The sequence below is a fragment of the Aethalodelphis obliquidens genome, unplaced genomic scaffold (genome assembly GCF_003676395.1).
Source record: "Aethalodelphis obliquidens isolate GAN/ISIS:26980383/991018 unplaced genomic scaffold, ASM367639v1 scaffold42, whole genome shotgun sequence".
NCBI classification, from domain to species: domain Eukaryota; kingdom Metazoa; phylum Chordata; class Mammalia; order Artiodactyla; family Delphinidae; genus Aethalodelphis; species Aethalodelphis obliquidens.
In genome coordinates, this window is record NW_020837986.1 from 14,274,644 (window position 1) to 14,294,552 (window position 19,909).

A 19,909-nucleotide genomic window follows, 5' to 3' on the forward strand; every position below is an offset into this window, starting at 1 on the left:
AACTGGGCAGAGGGGGGAGTGCACAGGGATGGAATTTTTTTGCTGAACATTATTTTATATTTTCGGACTTTTGAAACATGTGACTATATTATCTATTCAAAATTAAAAAGGAAGGGTGGCGGAAGCAAACAAAACAAACCTCAAAAGCAAAGAAGTCCCAGGACCAGACATTCTCTAAGCCCTTGATTCTGTTTATTTCTGAGCTCAGCCTTGACCTTAGAACCAACTGAAAGCTGATTATATTGAAACTTTTTTTTTGGTGTTCATGCTGGACTTTTTCTTGGAAGGCTGACCTTAGTGTAAAAGCAGGGAATGTCTTTATTTAAAAAAAGAAAAACAAAAAGTAAAACCAAAAAACTATCAGGTAGCTAACATACTCTTCCCCACTCTCCTCCTCCCCCCAGTTCAGAGGACTGCCTCCCAGTTCAGTGTCGGCCGGTGAATGGGGTGGGGGGGACTCACGTTCAGAGCCTTGCTGTGGCCCCTCCGCCCCAATCCTCTCTCTGCCTCTTAGGAGGTCACTTAATCTCCAAGGAGTGGGCCTTCCTGGGTCAGCAGGGGTGACAGGAAGGGGTGCAATGTTCCTCCATAGTGGGAATTGGGAAGCCAAGGTGCCTGAGATTCCACCGTTAGCCATCTGTCTTCTAGAAGCTTCTCTGAGACAATGGGGGAAAAAGGATATGGGGAAGGGGTCATCTCTCAACGCCTCTGGCCACTTCTAGGCTTTGTAGATTGTCACTCCTGTTAGTACTGTTGGGCGTCAGATCAGGATGTGCTGGGTGCTTCTGCATTTTATCCCTGTGCCAAACCTATGAAGTAGGTGTTATTTCTTATAATCCCCATTTTATGGATGAAGAAACAGAGGGATAGAGCAATCAAGTGACTTCCCCAAGGTCACATAGCTTATAATGGGCAGCTCAACCTCCCAGCTGTTCCGCTTCTAACATCCTCCAGCAGGGTGCTGCAAATCAGTTAAAGAGCTCTGCCTCCTAGCTCCCTACCACTGGCTCTGCGACCTTGGGCACACGCCTTGCCTCGAGGGGTCCCAGTTTCCGGGTGTTAGTCATGGGGGCGGGGCCTTGTGATGGACCACGCCACTTCAGTTGGCCTAGGTGGAGCACTGCAGGCTGCAGAAGTCAGCGGATGAGAAGAGCCTCAACACGTTGACCAGTGGGAACATGATAAGCGCTCCGAGGAGCGAGCCCAGCTGCACCGCCGCCCCGCACCACAAGAGGGCGCTGCGGCTACGGTCACGCAGGATCACGCCCAGCATCACCTTGACATAGCTCAGACAGCCAATGAACAGCACCCACGAAGCCACCTGCGGGGATTGGTTGGGAGAGACTCAACAGTGAAGGTAACTTTGGGGCAAGCCCCAAGGGCGAAGGGCGCTTCTAGGGTGACCGAACAGGGCTAAGGGGACCCCATGGAATGACCTCTAAGTTCAAGGAGAGCCTTTTGCGGGTGACTCTGCTGGACTAACGGGGCCCCCTGAGTTGACCTCCCCAAGGACAAAGGAGAGCCCAATAGCTTTTCTGTCTCATGATCAAGTCAAGGGCAACTAAGAGAAGGCCACGCTGACACACACATAGTGGAAAGAGTGTGGCATTCAGGGGAGAAGCTGGACTGTCACCTTGGACCAGCCAGCTCACCTTCTTAAGCCTCTGTTTCCAAATAAGAAGCATCCCTCCCCCTCCCCCCAACCTTGGGCTTCCTGAGTGAGTAACCACAAAGACTTTGGTCAAGAGAAGGGGCTATACTCTCGACCTCCCAGGCCTTGGCTAGCTGGGGGGTGGGAGGCGGACAGCTCCACAGGCCAGATACTTACGATGAGGACTTCTCCACCCCAGTGGCCCTGCATGAGGGGGCAGGGGCTCATCACGGCCATGGCCATGTTGTAGGCCCCAAAGCCGGTCCCGAGCACTGTAAGGACCCCCAGGAATGGCAGAGACCTAGGACAGAGCGGGTGGTGGGACGTGAATAGAGGAGGTGAGTAGCCTGACCTCTGCCCCTACTCCCCCACCCTGCCCCAGCCCCAGGGGGCCACAGGGAGTGGTCAGAGTCTCCAGGCTTAGAGGTTAGACCCATGTGGAAACTTCCAGGCTACCCAGTTCAAGTGGGTCAGCGAGGTTCCTGGGGTCAAGGCTGGCCTAAGTCATCCTGAGTGTTAACAGCAGGGCCCAGCATCGCAGCAGGAAAAACAGAATAGACTCTAGTGCTACATGAGCCTGGTTCAAATCTCAGTTCCACCCGCAGGACTGGTCCCTAAGCCTCAGTTTCCTCACCTGCGTAATGAGTCTTGTGGGGCTGGGGAGCAGAGTGTGCAGGGCCTGGCCCTGGCTGTGGGCCCACCTGCTACCATCTGCTGCCATTTCCTGCTGTGATACTCCCCAGCCCAGCCAGGAAACTGCGCTGATGAGCGGGAGGCTTGGATCATGTTACTGGCACTGCAGGGTGTGTGCTGTGCGACCTCAGGTGACCCTTCTCCCTCCAGCCTCAGCTGCCTTGTCTACAACGTGAGGTTTGCATGATCTGGGGGTCCTGGTGGCTGGCTTAGAGGCACTACACTGGTGGCCTTCCATGTAGGCCCTCGGTCTGACCACTGAGGACACCATCCTTCATTTGAGGCCTTTTCCCTGGGGTCTCCCTGGCCACATTCTTCAGAACACTGACAGGTATGCACCCCTAGGTGACAGTGGAGGGGCTGCCCTGCCTCTAAGGACTCATTCTGCTCCAAAATTCTTGAATTCTGAGACTCTCAGACTCTGTATTTCTAACATTCTGGGCGTCTCAGCGTCCACAGGTCTGTGGCCTCTGGTCCTGCTCCCTGAGAAATCTCCAGCTTCCCTCCACAGTTTTTAAACCTCAAGGGAGAAAAATCATCTTTCTGGCAAAGTGACATCTTCTGTCCAGCTCTCCTGTCCTCATTACTCCTCCTTCCCGGGCTGGGGGGTAGGGGGTGGGCAGGGCTGAGAGGTTGTGAGGCCAGGCAGGGCAGAGGAGCACGTGGGAGGCAGGGACACCTAAAGTTTCACAACCCCAAGGTGGGTGTTTCTCCTGTGCGGATCCGAAGTCCCCACATCAGAACCACTTAGGCTGCTTATTAAAATATGAAATTGGGACTTCCCTGATGGCACAGTGGTTAAGAATCTGCTGCCAATGCAGGGGACACGGGTTCGAGCCCTGGTCTGGGAAGATCCCACATGCCGCGGAACAACTAAGCCCGTACGCCACAGCTACTGAGCCTGCGCTCTAGAGCCCTCGAGCCACAGCTACTGAAGCCCGCACGCCTAGAGCCCGTGCTCCGCAACAAGAGAAGCCACCGCAATGAGAAGCCCGCGCACACCGCAACGAAGAGCAGCCCCCGCTTCGCCGCAACTAGAGAAAGCCCGCGCGCAGCAACGAAGACCCAACACAGCCATAAATAAATAAATATTTATATTAAAAAAAAATTGAAATCTAGGCTGGATCAATCTGCGTTTTATCAATTTGCCCAGCCATTCTTCTAGAACTGCAGCTGTAAGGGAGCCGGCATGGGCCGGAGGCAGGAGGGCAGGGCTGAGATCCTGGGAATTAGACCACGGCAGACCCTTTCTCCAAGCCTCAGGGTTTCCATTTGTAAATGGGAACCTCACTTCCTGCTTGCTCCTCCACATGGGCCAATGGTGGTGACGGTGGACCTGACATGTGCCACTGCTGTAAAAGCTTTACCAGATTAGCTCGTCTTATGCCCCCAGCAACCTAGGAAGAAGATCTATGATTATCCCCACTTTCTAGATTCCTGAGGCACAGAGAGGTGGAGTGACTTGTCCAGTATCACAAAGCTAGTAAGTGGCAGAGCCGGGCTTCGAACCCAGGCAGTTGAGCCCCAGAAACCATACTCTTAACCACTACACATCCAGCCTGATAGGTGGGTGTGGGATTCTGGGTTCTGACATGAAGTGTGCCCCCAACCAGAGTTCTCCAGGGCCAGGTTGGGGGTAGACCTGTTAGGCAGAAACATGGAGAGGAAGCAGGCGAGAGGGTTGGCCATGGAGCTGAGGGTGGCGGACAGGTGGTAGGCCACAGGCCCATAGGACAGGCAGGAGTAGGTCTGCACGGAGGGTAGCACGCCGTTGGTGAGCGCGTTCACAAAGGCCACCAGGATGTAGATGAAGGTCAGGTGGGCCAGGTGCCGGGGGGCTGTCTTCTCCTCCAGAGGCTCCTGGCCCTTGCCGCTGTCCTCTGGGCCTGGGGGGCCCAGGTCCTTCCCTTCCTGCGGCCGGATGGAGTGGAGGGTGACCTGAGAGGTGAGGAGGTCTTCTATGGAAGCTTCCCAGCGCCTGGGTAGACGCTGGAGGAAAAAGAAAGCAATGAGGCAGCAGGCCATCATGAAGGAGAGCAGGAGGAAGAAGACGAAGGGCGAGAAGGTGGCGGGGAGGTAGTGGCTTTCCAGGTGGACCACGGAGGGTGCTGTCCTAGCGAGCTCAGACACCAAAGTGCTGCTAGCTCCCTGGGAAAGACAAAACAAGGGTCAGTCGGATCCTGATGATGTCAGGGCACAGGTAACAACCTCATTAATGATGACAATACGGGCACACCTTGCTTCGTCGTGCTTCACTTCGTTACACTTCGTGGATGTCGCATTTTGTGTGTGTGTGTGTACACAAACTGAAGCTTTGCGGCAACCCTACGTCAAGCGAGTCTATTGGTGCCATTTTCCCAACAGCATTTGTTCACTTTGTATCTCTGGGTCACATTTTGGTCATTCTCGAAATATTTCAAACCCTCCACTAACAAAAAGATTACGACCTGCTGAAGGCTCAGATGATGGTTAGCATTTTTTAGCAATAAAGTATTTTTTAATGAAGGTATGTACATTGTTGTTTTAGACATAATGCTACTGTACACTTAATAGACTACATATAGTGGTAAACATAACTTTTATATGCACTGGGAAACCAAAAAAAATTTGTGTGACTCTCTTTATTGCAATATTGCTTTATTGCAGTGGTCTGGAACCAAACCCTCAATTATCTCCGAGGTCTGCCTGTATACAATAATATTAGGCATTATTATTAATAAGTGATGGATAATAAACGCTCACACTGACTGACTGCTCACTGCACAGCAGCACTGTGCACGTAGCAGCTCGCGTGCGCCTTCTGACGGCCCCGCGCAGTGGGGTCCGTCACCCCTGGTTTTAGAGGGCACAGAGGTGTCAGGACGGTTTGTCTTACCTGAGGGTTCCGGGGAGTACGTGGCGAAGCCAGCACACTTGGTTCTTTCTGACCCAGAAGCTACAGCTTTCCCCCCTGACTGCCCTCCAGGGCTGGTAACCACAAATATACATGTTCAGAGGAGGGGCTGGCTGGAGACAGGAGAGCGGCCCCACCCAAAGGCGCCCTGTGGCGACCTTTTTCCAAGAGATATCATGCCTCTAGATTTATGTATGTGACATTTCAAAAAATTCAAATGTTATCAACTAATTCAAACTCTCGAAAAAGAAAAATGCTTTCATGCTCTGGTGGCCCAGGCCACTGGTTCGCAAACATGGCTGTACTGCGGTGGTTTGGATAGTGTTAGGTGTATATACTGTCCAAAATCCAGTGAGGAAGTTTGATGTTGTAACAGCACGAGGTATTGAAGCAACGTCTAAAGTCTATGGTTCTCAGCCCTGTCTGTACATTAGCGACACCTGGGGAACTCTGAATACATACACGTTTACAATCCCTTATCTGCAATTCTGAAATCCAGAAAGCTCTAAAAGCCAGAATTTTTCTGTGACTCATTTGACAGCAACACTTGAGCTGGATATGAGTCTATTTACAGCCTTCATCTGCCTGCTGGGCACGAATGCCCCAGGCTGTGGGCAGCGGGGGTCACTGTGCTACATTGCTGAGTCACAGGCCCTGTCCCAGACTTGGGGTAAGTGTGTTCTAAAATCTGAAACTGCAGATTCCAAAACACACCTGACCCCAAGGATTTCAGGGCTGGGGGTGAGGGGGGTGCCCGCTGGCATATGTCTCAGCAGCTCCCCCAGGGGCTCTAAAGCGCTGCCAGGTCAAGAACACTGGTCTACCCAACATCTAGGAAACACCAGCCCTCTGCAGGATCTTGCTTATGACCAAGAACAGAGCTGCAACAGCTCTGGGTAATGCCAGGTACCTGTGGGCTGTCCATGCTCCTGGTGGTCTCGGGGATCGGGGTGGTGTCTGATGTCTCAGTGATGTTGACACAGGTGGTGAGACCCGAGCCCTGGGCGAGAGCCACCAGGGCAGGCAGGAGGCCGCTGAGTCCTTCACCCACAAAGAAGGTGGTGAGGTAGTGGGTGGGCAGCCTGCTCATGAAGGGCAGGAAGGTGACGGAGGAGGTGCAGTCCACCAGGGCCAGGAAGAAGGTGAGGACCAGAAAGGCGATGCTGTGGTGGCTGCCCAGCACCCAGGAGGTGACATTCCAGAGGAAGGCGAAGAGGGTGCAGGCGATGGTGCCCACCCCCAGCACAGTGAAGACGATAGGCACCTCGGAAAGGCAGCCGGGTTGGAAGTGATGGAGTAGGGTGACCAGCAGGGGGCCGACGTTGGCCAGCTGGATGATAACTGTGAGGTAGGAGGGCAGGTACCAGCCCTCGGGCAGCTCCGTTACCAGCAGGGGCAGCTCTACCCAGAGCCCGTTGATGGCCACCCAGGAGCCCATCCCGAAGGTACAGACCAGCAGGTGTATCAGGAAGGCCATGGTGACGTCTGCCCTGGGCCGGAGGCTGCTGCCTCCACAGATCAGCCTGCAGTGTTGGATGGAGAAAAATACTAGGTGAGCAAAGTCAGGTTCACCGTCGAGCAAAAGACTGTGCTTCTGGGCCCTCCCCACGAACAAGGTGGCTTTTTATTAGCAGAAAACATGGACAAATTCCTTTATAAGCAAGCTTCCAGAGGGGAAGGCTTTCCTATCATGACTTGTAAATCCAGACCACAAAAGAAAAATTTGATACTTTCAACTGCATAAACCTTAGAACACACAAAAGCAAGAAAACCAACAAAACAGCCTCTGCAAAAAATGCCAAAAAATACCAACAACAAGATCAAAAGACAGATGACATCCTGGGTGAAAATACTGCAATGTAAATCACAGACAGAAGATTTATCTTCCTAATGTATAAAGAGTTTTTATAGATTAAGAACAAAAAGACCCAATAGAGAAGTAGATAAAGGATATGAAGAGTTCAGAGGAAAAAGTACAAAGAAGTCTTAGACATATGAAAAGATTACCTTCATTCACCATGGGAAATGTCAATTAACAATGACTCCAAGGTGCCACTTCGCACTGTGAGATTGTCCCAAAGCCAATGTTTACCTGCCCTGGACAAAATGATGTATGTACGAGGTTATTATTTCTTGCGGCCTTGTTGGTAATAGCAAAACATGGGAGAAAACCTCCCTGCCACCCACAGAAGAGGGGCTAGTGGAAGGGATGGCTGCCTCTTGGAATAGCACACACCTGTTACAAGGAGAGGGCTGCAGGAGAGCTCACTGGCTGATAGGATAACGACAGGCCTCGAGGCCGAGCTGATAAGTGAACAACATCAAGGTAGGTAGACAGGAGAAAAGGAGGAAGAATATGTTCTCTTTGCTTATATTTGCACAAAGCAGCCCTTGAAGGACACACAGAAACTGCTGGGATGTTCAGCACCTCAGTATAGATCTTTTTATATAATTTAGATTTGTGAACCATGTAAACGTACTATCTGGGGACTTCCCTGGTGGTCCAGTGGTAAAGAATCCACCTTCCAACGCAGGGGACGTGGGTTTGATCCCTGGTCGGGGAGCTAAGATCCCACATGCCGTGGGGCAATTAAGCTAACGCGCTACAACTACTGAGCCCGCACACCTCAACTAGAGACAAAAAACCCGCATGCCACAACTAGAGAGAAGCCTACATGCTGCAACGAAGAGGCTGCGCGCCACAAAAAGATCCCGCATGCTGCAGCGAAGATGCTGCATCCCACGATGAAGACCCGATGCGGCCAAAACACAAAAATAAAATAAATATTAAAAAAAGTCAGGATCATTGTCAAAAAACATTAAAAAAACATACTACCTGTTACAAAAATAAGGTTATCTGATATAAAATTGCAGTCTGGAGTTTTTCTCCTCAAATTATAGAGCTCCCTCTCTGGACAGGCCCTGGGAGACTGCCTGACTGTAGCCCCCCTGGAACCATTCTGTGATCTGTTTACCACCTTCCCAGTTACCTGTGTCATACCACCTGTGCAGTTACCCTCAGTCTAAGGAAAAATATTGGAGAGGCTTTGTCAACTGAAAAAAAAAATCAGCACCGCACAACATAAGGGCAGTGAGTTTCAGTTTTTATTCAGGGGTCTTACTGAGGACTACAGCCTCAGATAGCTCTGAGGAACTGCTCGGGAGAGGTAGGGGAGGAGCCAGGATATGTAGGAATTTCTTGGCTGGGAAATACACGTAGTCATGCATACATCTTGGTGAAAGGTCACACACAGACACACACAAACCCAGATAGCTCTAGCTAATGATTTTAGTGTTTTTCTATGGGCGGGAAGATGCAAGATTTCTGGGTCATTGAAATTCTTCCTTAGATATGCATCTTAACTGTCTAGGGGCTCTATATCCAAAACAGAATGCTTCATGCTGTTTTTCCATCCTGGATTCCCCCCAGGGAGCCCCGTCCGTGGTCAACTTCTGTGGGTTGCAGCTAGATCCTTGGAGAGCTGGAATGTCAGACAAAGTTCTTTGTTTACAGCTTTGAGTGAGACTCCGGAGCCAGCTGCCTGGACTTGAACACAGCTCTGCCTCTTAACTAACTGGATGATTCTGGACAACTGAGTTTGCCTTTGTGCCTCATTTCCCCCCTCTGTAAATAGAGGGCAATGATAGTCACGACCTCATGGTTTGTAATGAGATGCAATGTGTTAATGTGTCATCTCAGTGCCTGCCGCACAGAAAACGCTCACTAAGGGTTAGCTGTTTTTGCTATGGTGCAACGCCAGGTTTGGTGACAATTATGTTTTTCTAATTTGCATGGAAATTAACATATGACTATTAAAATTAATAAAGGAAAAAAGTTCCCCATGAGGTACCACCTGAAATACTGGTGGCACATGCACCATTTTGGAAAGAGATGTTGATTGGGCCAATCACCTCCTTTTACCGATGGGAAAAGGGGTAGGGTCTGCAGGGGTGTAGGGGCTCTGCTGAGGCTGGTGATGGGATTTGGAGCTGGTCCCCTGCAGCACTTGGCTCCACCTACCTCTCCTCATGACGTTAATCTTGGTTCTGCTCAATTCACATGGTCAGCCTTTAACTCCTCGTCTCTCTTCTAGAACCCGCAGGGGCAGCCCTGTGGCTACGCCCCACCCAGGAAGCTCCCCTCCAGGTTCCCACATACAGAACTGACTCTCCAGTTTCAGACTCCTTTCCTCCTTCCTCTTTGGAGGGAACACAATCCTCAGGCTGCCACCTCTTCCTCTCTGGGAGGCAGAATGCAGAATGCAGCCCGACCTGCTTTCAGTCCCACTTCACCACCTCCTGTCTGGGAGCCTTAGGTGAGTCACTAAGCTCCATTTCCTCACCTGCGAAGCTGGCCCACTAACAGCCCAGGACAGGCCTGGTTCTGGGCATGCCCAGAGGACCCATGGAGAGAGGGCAAAATTCTGCCTTCGCCTGTGCACTGCTCCTTGCCTGGGGCGCCATCCCCCTCCTGTCCATATCCCAGATTTCTGCAGGACCCTACCCCCCAGGAAACCTCATCTGGCTGCCCAGCCCTGGGACCCAGGACCCTCCATTTAGGGTTTTCCTGGTGTGGGTGTATGCTGGTACATTTCCCGGGGAGACTGAAGCCCCTGGAGGGCAGGGGCTGCTTTGGAATCTGGCTTTTTTTTTTTTTTTCCGGTATGTGGGCCTCTCACCGTTGTGGCCTCTCCTGTTGCGGAGCACAGGCTCCGGACGCGCAGGCTCAGCGGCCATGGCTCAAGGGCCCAGCCGCTCCGTGGCACGTGGGATCCTCCCGGACCGGGGCACGAACCCGTGTCCCCTGCATCGGAAGGCGGACCCTCAACCACTGCGCCACCAGGGAAGCCCTGGAATCTGGCATTTTGACGGCAGAAGAGTCTTTACAGATGACCTAGCTCAGGATTTGTAAACTGGTAACTCACTGGCCGCAGGCGAGCAGCAGATGTATTATTTTGATGTGTGGCATGTTGTAAATAATTAGTTACTGAAATCTACAAGTCAGGAAGGAGGTGGCATACAAAACTCAGGATTTCTGGCTTCTTGGGAATATTCTGGAAGACCACACCAGGACAATGTGCCCACATGGCAACAATCACCCTTGGCCCTCTGTAACTTAGGGCACCTGCCTGGGCCCCTCCATGCCCGGTAGACACTGCAACCCCTGATCAAGCCTAGCCCTTCTTTCTGAGAGCAAGATGTGGCTTGCCCAGGATCCCCCACTAGTTGGGGGCAAAATGGGGGCTGGGATCCAACCTTGGGCTTCTCAGTACTGGACTCCGGGCACTGACTCCAGCCACCTGGAGGCAGACGCCTGGCCTGAAATTGCAGCTTCAACCCTGTGCAAACAACTTAACCTCTGCTTAACCTCTGCTTCAACCCCTGCGCAAACAACTTAACCTGATTCCTCTTGTGCAAAATGGGAGGGTCCCAGTACCAACATCAGAATTGTTAGGACCATGAACCTGCAAAATACTAGCATGATGCCTGACACATAGTAAGTGCTCAATAAACGTGAATGATCATGATTACGATTTCAGCAAACATGTCAATTGCATTTAAAAACACACAATTTTCCTTAGCACACTTCTAGATACCACAACACACATTCCTGATGGCAAAACTTTGTCATCACTTCCCCCTAAACAATCAACCTGGTATTATTAGTCACCTACTTTGTGCCCAGTGCTGTGAGGATGCAAGCAGAAAAGCCACAGGGGCTATGCCCAGAGAAAAGTGTGAGGAAGAGGTGTGTGGGCTGCAGGACCCAGATGCATCATGGGCCAAAGCGGGCAGAGTTGCAGGTAGAGGGGAGGGTGCAGTGGCTGGGACTGGATGGAAAGACAGGGTTTCCCACCTGCTGGGAAAACTAGTAAAGTAGTCTTGTTCAGGCTTCAGAGGCAGAGGTAGGCCTCTGACTGACTTGTGACCCTGCCTCGACTGTGCTGCCTGCCTGTTTACACACTTAACGATTGTTACTAACTAGTCAGGCAGCACTTACCATAAGAAAGGGAGTGGGTCTTGGAATTTCTTGAGCCCTGGGGACTTCGCCAGTCCCCTGCGGTCTGGAAAATCTTGTGACTCACATGGTGAAATCAACAGCATTGTTACAATTGAACCAGAGCTGCATTTTTGCACGCAAACAGATGATATCGGTTTGCGGCCACGCACTGCCCGGGACCCTTCCCAACTGGGACTTCAGACTGCTGTTACTCGGGACTTCCCAGCTGCTGTTTGAACCTGGATGAAGGTGTTGGCCCAATCTGGTGATGTATACTCGGTTATATCTCTCTAATACTTTTATTCATCCCCTTCTAATGACTGTATATTGAAATTATGTTAAATAATCTTCTATTAAAGAAATTAATTAAATCTGTTCAGTTGTGTGAGACGAGTGGTTATTTTGCCAGCGAATCCAACGAACCTTGAAACTGAAAGCAGGCTTTCAGCAATACACCACCCTACCTTGGCCAAGGCAGGTAACTCAATAGCTGCAAAACAGGGGCTGTCCCGCCCTGGAGGATCAGCGGAGTGGAGGAGGGAGAGAAACTTTCTCAAAAGCCAGCAATTCATTGCAGCTTCTCAGCTGCCCAAAGTACTGTCCAAGTAGACCCAGAAATAGGTGCTGCCTGCCCACTCCCACCTGAGACCAGGATCTGGTATAAAGCAGGCAGAATCCCACTGGAAAAAAGCTGACCCACATCAGTTAAGGTAGAGTTCTGCCTAGGATTGGTGAAACAATACAGAAGGAAAGAAAAGGTAGAGCATTGTATGATATTCCAAGGCTGAGGCTACTAGCCGCTTCCCACTGGCCACTCTTCCTTCTTCCTTAGTTATTACTGAGACCAGATTTTTGGTTGGGCAAATGGCCACTGAGCTAAAGGACTACATTTCCCAGCTTCCCTTGTAGCTGGACATGACCATCCAATCAAGACCAGGCCAACGAAGTTGGAAGCGACTTTGGAAGTCTCCTTAAAGGGAGTGTGCCCTTTTGTTCTTCCTTATCCTGCTGTCTAGAATTCAGATGTGATAGCCAGAACGCCAGCAGCCATTTGGCACAATGGGAGATGACACGGGGGCTAGATGGAGACTAGACGCCCTCAGGACTTTGTGGCCCAGAACTGCCACACCAGCCCTGTTCTGTCTGCCGTAGGACCATTTTGCTTGTTTAATGTTAAGGTATAAATAAGCTTCTATCTTGCTTAAGCCACTCTTATTTTATAAATAGCAAAGCACTGGCTAAGTGTACGGAGATATATGTTCAAGGATGTATATTGACCAGTGATAGTGAAATGGAGCAGGACCCTACGGTCCTTGCCCCCATGTCCTCAGCCTGCCTTTTGTCTGTGGAAAAACTTTAGCCAAAGAATAAGTTTAACCAGAAAAGTGAGAAAATGCAGAAACAAAGGAAAACAGTCCAACAAAACTAAATAATAATAGTTTAGTCATTAAGCATAGTCAAGGACCTGTAGTTCCTTCTCAAAGGGCTATAGATAATATTCTGAGCCATATTCTATGAGCAGTCTTATAGAGAGTGAAACCCCTGCCAGCTGGAGAAGTTAACTGCATGATGATCAGGATGTAGCCATGACATAAGCTGCCACAATTCCGAGAACTGGCCTCAAGAAATGGAAGCAAACCAACCCTGGAACTAAAGATTAATTGTACTTAATCAGGATGACACTGGTCAGACCACTGATGATCAATTTCAAGATGACTGTCAGAGCCGACTATGCTGTTTCTGCATGTAGCCCCCTCCCTCTGTCTGTAAAGGCTCTTTTCCCCTGATTGTCGGGACGGGGGCGGGGGGGGGGACGTCGGCCTTTGGACAGGCATCTGCCTGCCACCCCCACCACCCGGTTGCTGGCATTCAAAATAAAGCAAACTTTCCTTTCCACCAAGCTTGCCTCTTTATTGGCTTTTGAGCTGCGAGCAGCTGGACCCCACTTCTGGTTACAATAGTAGCCAAAACTAATGAGTACATTTATCTCATTTACTATCAAAGCCCAGCCTCAGAAACTCAGGTCCTGCCACAACTAGGATCTGATCAAAAACCAAACTCAAACAAAATTAGTTGTTGAGACACACCTTAAAGAGATACCAAAAGGAAAAGGTTAGGAGTAAATGTGGGGGCAAAGGTCTTCCAGAAAAATGCAGGGTGGGAGGAGAGAGAGAGGGAGAGGTAGCTCTCAATATGGAATTTGATGGCAAAAGTCAAAAGTAGGAACTGAGACCCAGAGTCATTTCATATTGATAAAGACAAATTCATAATGGAGTCAAAACAGTGGTGAATATCTGTATTCTGAATAACATTCTCCAGAAGCCTCAGAAATGCTGGGAGAAAAGGACAGAAGCACAGTAAATGGTGGGGTTTTGACTCATTGTTTCAGGCCTTGAGAGCAGAAAAAGGTAAAAAATAAACAAGGATCTAGAAGAGGCAATAAATGATATGCAATAAATGATATGATAGGCATATGCCTATGTCTATTAAGGAATAAGTAAATAATTAAAGGGAGGAAGCGAATTTGCAGAAGATGGTTACCTTTTATCACTTGAACAGCTATTCAACTATGAGGTCAGCAAGGTGGCCAGTTACACATTGACAAATATGTAGTTTTCCTGAATAGAACCAGTTACAAAATAAGACTTCTATTGGGTTGTCATTTAGGAAAAATAAATAAAGTTGGACCTCTTTCTTATCTCTTACTCAGCCCCCACCCCCACCAAAAAAAACTCAATTTTAGCTGTATCAAATGTTTAAATATTTTTTAAATTAAAAAAAATCATAAAAATACTCCAAAGAACATATAGGCAGAGGGAACAGCTTGTGCAAAGGTCCTGGGGCAGGAATGAACCTAGGCCAGTGTGGCTGGAACAGTGGGCTTAAAGGGGAGAAGAGGGCAGACAGGGGAGATAAGGAACCTAAATTTCATTTATGTGCAATGGATCCCATGCACTGAGAGCCTAAATCCCCACGGCCCACAGAGCTTTCTCTGGGTCCTTAGGAAGGTGCCACCACAGCTGCAAGGGAACTGATTTGGCTCTGCAAGTTTCTGTTTCTTCACCTGGAAAAAAGTCGCAGTGGTGTAAGGTCCAGCGCGACCCATCTCCTTTATGGTTCCCCTGCCTTGGCTCACTCCCAGCCAGCCACACCAAGTGCCATGTGCTCCTGGACCCCGGCGACACAGCCATCAATGGCAGTGGATGGGGGATGTCCTAGGCAGAGGGACTTGCCTGTGCAGAGGCCTCGTTTCTTCAGAGATCTAAGGAGTGGCTCAGAGTGTGTTGGGGATATTGTTTAAAAGTGCACATCTCTGTGGGCTTCCCTGGTGGTGCAGTGGTTGAGAGTCCGCCTGCCAATGCAGGGGACACGGGTTCGTGCCCCGGTCTGGGAAGATCCCACATACCGCGAAGCAGCTGGCTGGGCCCATGAGCCATGGCCGCTGAGTCTGCGCGTCCGGAGCCTGTGCTCCGCAATGGGAGAGGCCCCAACAGTGAGAGGCCCGCGTACCGCAAAAAAAAAAAAAAAAAAGTGCACATCTCTGTTATCTGTTTTTCCACAGTGACCTTGCAGTTCTTGTTCATTCATTTATCCAGTATTTATTGGATACTTGGTGTGTGCTGGACACAACCTCTGCTCTCAGGAAAGTGTGGGAAGAAACAGTCACTAAGCAAAGTAGGAACAGAGCAAGTCAGCTGGTGATAGGGCTGTGGAGGGAAGAAGCTGGCCGGGGGAGCAGGCAATCGGGAAGGGTGGCTGCAATCGTAAATGGGGTTGTCAGAGGGAACTTGAAGGAAGCCTGGGAGTGAGCCATGTCAGGGGAAAGAGTGGTGGTGGGGGAGGGTGCAGCAATTGCAAAGGCCCTGGGGCAGGGTCTCACCTGTCTTGCCCCAGCCAGAAACAGGTATTGGTGTTGGAAGAACACCCAGGAGGCCAGCGTGGCTACAGCAATTCCCGTGGGGAGGAATGGGCAGGTCATGTAAGGGCCCTGTAGGCAAGAGTCTGGGGGTTTTCTCTGAGCTAAAATCTCCATTGCTGGACAGAGGTGGGACCAGCTCTAATTTCGTTTTTAACAGAACCATGCTGGCTGTTGTGAGGAGAATAATGGGGGGCCAGGGTGAAAGCAGGAGTGAAACTTGTTAACCCATTAGGAAGCTGGTGCAGTTCCCCAGGCAGAAAAGATAAAAACAATAACAGTAACAACAACTACAACAATGGCTGCTATTTCTCGCTGCTTGTCTTGCAGGCCTGGCGCTAAGCACTTCACACACACTATCCATCAAATCCTCTCAACAATCCTGGGACAAGCATTGTAATTGTCTCCATTTAAGAGATGAGGAAACTGAGGCTCAGAGAGGGAAAGTCATTTGCCCGAGGTCACACAGCTGGTCATCTGGGAGCTGAGGTTTGAGCCCAGGCATATCTGACTGTGGACCCAGCCCTCTTAACCAGCCTGAGCAGGGCCCTGGGGGTGAGGGGGTTAGGAAGCTGCTGCAGGGGCCAAGCTGAACAGGATCCCTTTCCACTCACCTCCAGTCTCCCCAGTACTTGGGCTAGGAAAGGGAGAAATGGGGTTCAGGCCCTGGAGAACCTGGGAGAGACTCCAAGACATATCTGTTTCCCGGGCCCCTTCGGTGACTGTGGGAGACCAGAAACCTAAGGCTTTGAGTGAGACACCTGAGATGCCCCCACAACAGATGGGCAAACACAGGGAAGCCAGAAGGACAGCCTCAGGCAAAGGTGTCCCTTCCCTTCCCATTCTTGCACAGAGAGCTGAGTCCCAGGCCCAAGGGAGTGAAGGGAGTAGAGGGTGAGGGGCCAGCACACCCTCAATGTGTGGGCTGGGCCATCTCCTCCCCCACCAGGCAGGAAGGGCCTTATCCAGCCTTGCTCATCAGAGCCCGAGCCTCCAACCCTGCGCTCGGTCCTGCTCTCTGCTTTCTTCCTTTACAGCATCGCTGGGCATCAGCTTGGGGACGGGAGCTTCTCTGTGTGCTGCTCTCTCCCACGTGAGCCCGGCCCTGTCCTCTCTCCCAGTGTCCAGATGGCCACCTGGTTTGCTAAGGGCTGGGCCACCTGATCGAGCCTGCCTCAACCATGTGTGCTAAGTCGGCCAGGGCAGCCCGGGCAGTGCCAGGTGACAGCATGGGCACTGGCCACACACTGCTCCCAGACAAGGGTCTGAGTCAATGTTGTCCCAGGTTCCAGACTCCTAGTAAGACTAGAGGGGTGGGGATGTGGTCCAGGCAGGAGCAAGATGGCTCTGAGTGGACAGAACAGGGAGACAGAGAGGGGCAAAAACAAAAAACCTAGAAGAAGAGATGGAGAGATAAAGACAGAGACTGAGACACAGAGGGACACAAAGAACCAAAAGCTTTAAGCAGAAATGGGCAGGAAGGCAGAGGCACAGAGGCAGGGCAAAAGGAGGGGCTGAGATGAACAGGAGGTAGAAGCAGAGGGGAGAGTCTGTGTGTGCTGGAGGCCCAGCCCAGGTAAGCCACCGCCCTCGTGGCTCACATCCACGTGTATCAAGAGGGCTTCACCTCTCCTCGCCATAAGCTTGGCGTTACCTTGGGCCGCATCCCATCTCAATGTTCCCATCTCACAGACGTGGGGAATCCAGGCCCAGAGAGGAAGCAGTGCTTGCCCACACCTTATCCAACCTCTGGTCAACCAGGCCTGTGCTCACTTGGCTGTGCACCCTCCAGCCAGCTGCTCACCTTCTCTGGGTCTCTGTGTCTCCAAAGGGTCTGAGGATGCCCAGGCTTTTAGCGCTCGGCTGCCGGGGAGGAAGCAAGGAGATAACAGGACCCCAGCCAGCCAGTGGGGACTGTCAGTTCCCTTTCTCCCTCTCGCCTCTCCCAGGGCCTGGAAGGGCTTCAGGCCTCCCAAGGGGCTGACCTTGGCTGGGTTCCTCTCCCCTCAGTGCCCATCCCAACCCTCGGTCTCCGTGCCAGGCTGGTGAGATTCCGGCCCCCACCTGGTAGGAACAGCTGTCCCAATGGTGTGGAGATGCAGCCGGGTAGAGGTCGGGGGGGGCGCAGTCTTTTGGCCTGGGGAGGAGGGGTCTGGAGTACACCCAGCCGGCTCAGGGTGTCCCAACTCCAGCCGGACCTGTGGGCCAGCGGAGGAGGAGACCCTTCTTCCCCGCTATCCCTCGGTCTCCAACCCAGCAGCTGAAATTTCCTTTCTCCACGGCCAAGGGAAAGGCCATGGGCCACCTGCTGTCCCCGGACTAAACTGGCCCCTGGTACCTGCAGCTGTGCACTTACAGGCCTGAGTCGCCCAGCTCGGCTGGCTTACCTGCTGGTCCTGTTCCCAAGTGGCTCTGCAGGGGAGGGGCCAGAGGCAGCCGGTTAGTATTAACCTGTCCCCGCCCCAAGGAGGGGGAAAGGCGCGGGCAGGGTGGGCGGGGCTCACTGAGAGCCTAACTGTGTGTTTGAATCAGCCCAAGCAGCCCAATCCAGAGGATCCTGATGATTCAACTTAACAATAAAGGGCTCATTACTCAGCGCTTTAACCCCCAGAAGACAAAAGAGCTGGCCAGGCATTGGCTCCGGCCCCACCTTCGGGCCACCGTAATTCCCTTCGTGCAGGAATGGCGCCCCCTGGAGCAGAAACTCGTGGTTCAAATAGTGGTGCTTAAATAAGTCACTTGGAAAGTGGGGATAATAATAACGCCCTCCTTGTGGAGCAGAAGTCAAAACAGCCAGTGTGTGCTGAGCGGACTCTGTGCCAGGCCCTGAGCTTGAGGTGCACTAATACGTTTAATCTACCACAGGATTTTTTTTTTTTTTGCGGTACGCGGGCCTCTCAGTGTTGTGGCCTCTCCCGTTGCAGAGCACAGGCTCCGGACGCGCAGGCTCAGCGGCCATGGCTCACGGGCCCAGGCGCTCCGCGGCATGTGGGATCTTCCCGGACCGGGGCACGAACCCGTGTACCCTGCATCGGCAGGCGGACTCTCAACCACTGCGCCACCAGGGAAGCCCACAGGTTTTTTAAAAAAATTTATTTTTTATTATTTATTTATTTTTGGCTGCGTTGGGTCTTCGTTGCTGCACGTGGGCTTTCTATAGTTGCGGTGCGCGGGCTTCTCGTTGCGGTGGCTTCTCTTGTTGTGCAGCACAGGCTCTAGGCGTGCAGGCTTCAGTAGTTGTGGCACGTGGGCTCAGTAGTTGTGGCTCGTGGGCTCAGTAGTTGTGGCTCGTGGGCTCTAGAGCACAGGCTCAGTAGTTGTGGCCCATGGGCTTAGTTGCTCCGCGGCATGTGGGATCTTCCCAGACCAGGGCTCGAACCTGTGTCCCCTGCATTGGCAGGAGGATTCTTAACCACTACGCCACCAGGGAAGCCCTACCACAGGCTTTTGGGGAGATACAACTACTATCCCCATTTTACGAACGAGGAACCGGAGGCCTAGAGAAGTCAAGAGTCTGGCAGAGCTGGTCTCTGATATCCACTGACAAATACAATTCTGCCGCATAGTAATAGTTCATATCCAGTGAACTATAATAGTCCAATATCCAGTTAAATCTGTTAATCCTAGGCAGGTGCTACTTTTATTCCCTACTTTGTAGATGGGGAAACTGAGGCTCAAAGAGGTTAAGTGACTCCCTCAAGGTGCTATAGCCGGTAAGTGCGGGTCAGGATTCGAACCCAGACTCAAACTTGTGCACACACGGTGTGAAATGAATCTCACAGGGCCTGGCTCACTGTGTGTTGAGGTCTACGAATAATGCTGGCTTGCTTTTTGTCTTATTCTCCGAGACAGTCATTTACTTGATAAGCAGTCACTCCCCTGGCAAATGCTTGGGGTGAGAGGTAAGCAGACCCCAGGGGTGGAGACCGGACCCCTCTCTCAGCTGGCAGGGGCTCAGGAAGTGATGAACCCAACACTTTGGGTTGTAGGGACACAAGAATTTGCTCGTCCTCTACCAGGATGCAGTGTGAGGCTGCTGCCCCCCCAAATCTCTCCTTCCCAGTGATGCCCCCTCCCGACTCTCAGGAAGTTCTGTCTAAGGTGTGACCCACATCCATCTCACGGGTGCTTCTTATATCATTTTTATTTTTAACTTAAAAAATATATCTTTGGGGAATTCCCTGGCTGTCCAGTGGTTAGGGCTCCGAGCTTCCACTGCAGGGGGTGTGTGTTCGATCCCTGGTTGGAGAACTAAGATCCCGCATGCCAGTGGCGTGGCAAAAAAAAAAAGAAAAAAAAATCTATATCTATCTGTATATCTTTATTGTCAACCTTCAAAGACTCCCCCGTTGCTCACCAAATGAAGAGAAATGCCCAAGCCTCGCATTTACATCCTTCCTCAGCTGGGACCAATAAATCTTGACAACTTTATCACTTCCTCTTTCTTACATGTAGCCTTTGCTACTTACAGCCAGAACTGCTCACAATTCTCTAAGTGTTTGCAGTACTTTTAAGCCACCAAAATTTCCGTACTGATCCTTCTATTAGAATATCCGTTCTGCCCCATCTTTTTCTGCGACAATCCTACACATGTTTCAAAGCCAATCTCAAATACCACCTCCTCTAAAGAAACCTTTCTTGACATGTGTCTAATATAACCAGTATACCCTGGGAATTTAATGTTTGTTGCATATGTGAATGAATGAACCCCAGCCAAAAGGTTCCCCACTTCCTTGTCATCTCCAGATATTTGTA

The 19,909-nt window shown here is 51.2% G+C and overlaps 1 protein-coding gene across 6 annotated transcripts; it reads right to left on the minus strand.

The window, feature by feature from the left end:
* Positions 1-143: 143 nt before the first annotated feature.
* SLC52A3 (solute carrier family 52 member 3) lies at positions 144-17,583 on the minus strand. Of its 6 annotated transcripts, none has more exons than XM_027078671.1 (5): positions 17,542-17,583; positions 6,148-6,760; positions 3,987-4,492; positions 1,829-1,952; positions 144-1,321 (listed from the first exon to the last, which is right to left on the minus strand). In XM_027078671.1, the coding sequence occupies exons 2-5, from the start codon at positions 6,712-6,714 to the stop codon at positions 1,109-1,111; spliced, it is 1,410 nt and encodes a 469-aa protein (XP_026934472.1). In that variant the 5' UTR covers positions 6,715-6,760; positions 17,542-17,583; the 3' UTR covers positions 144-1,108. The 6 variants fall into 6 exon arrangements, with proteins under 6 accessions (XP_026934472.1, XP_026934474.1, XP_026934471.1 ...); XM_027078673.1 differs by lacking the exon at positions 17,542-17,583 and adding an exon at positions 16,809-17,523 and having other exon boundaries at positions 3,987-4,333; XM_027078670.1 differs by lacking the exon at positions 17,542-17,583 and adding an exon at positions 16,959-17,522.
* Between the last annotated feature and the right edge of the window lie 2,326 nt (positions 17,584-19,909).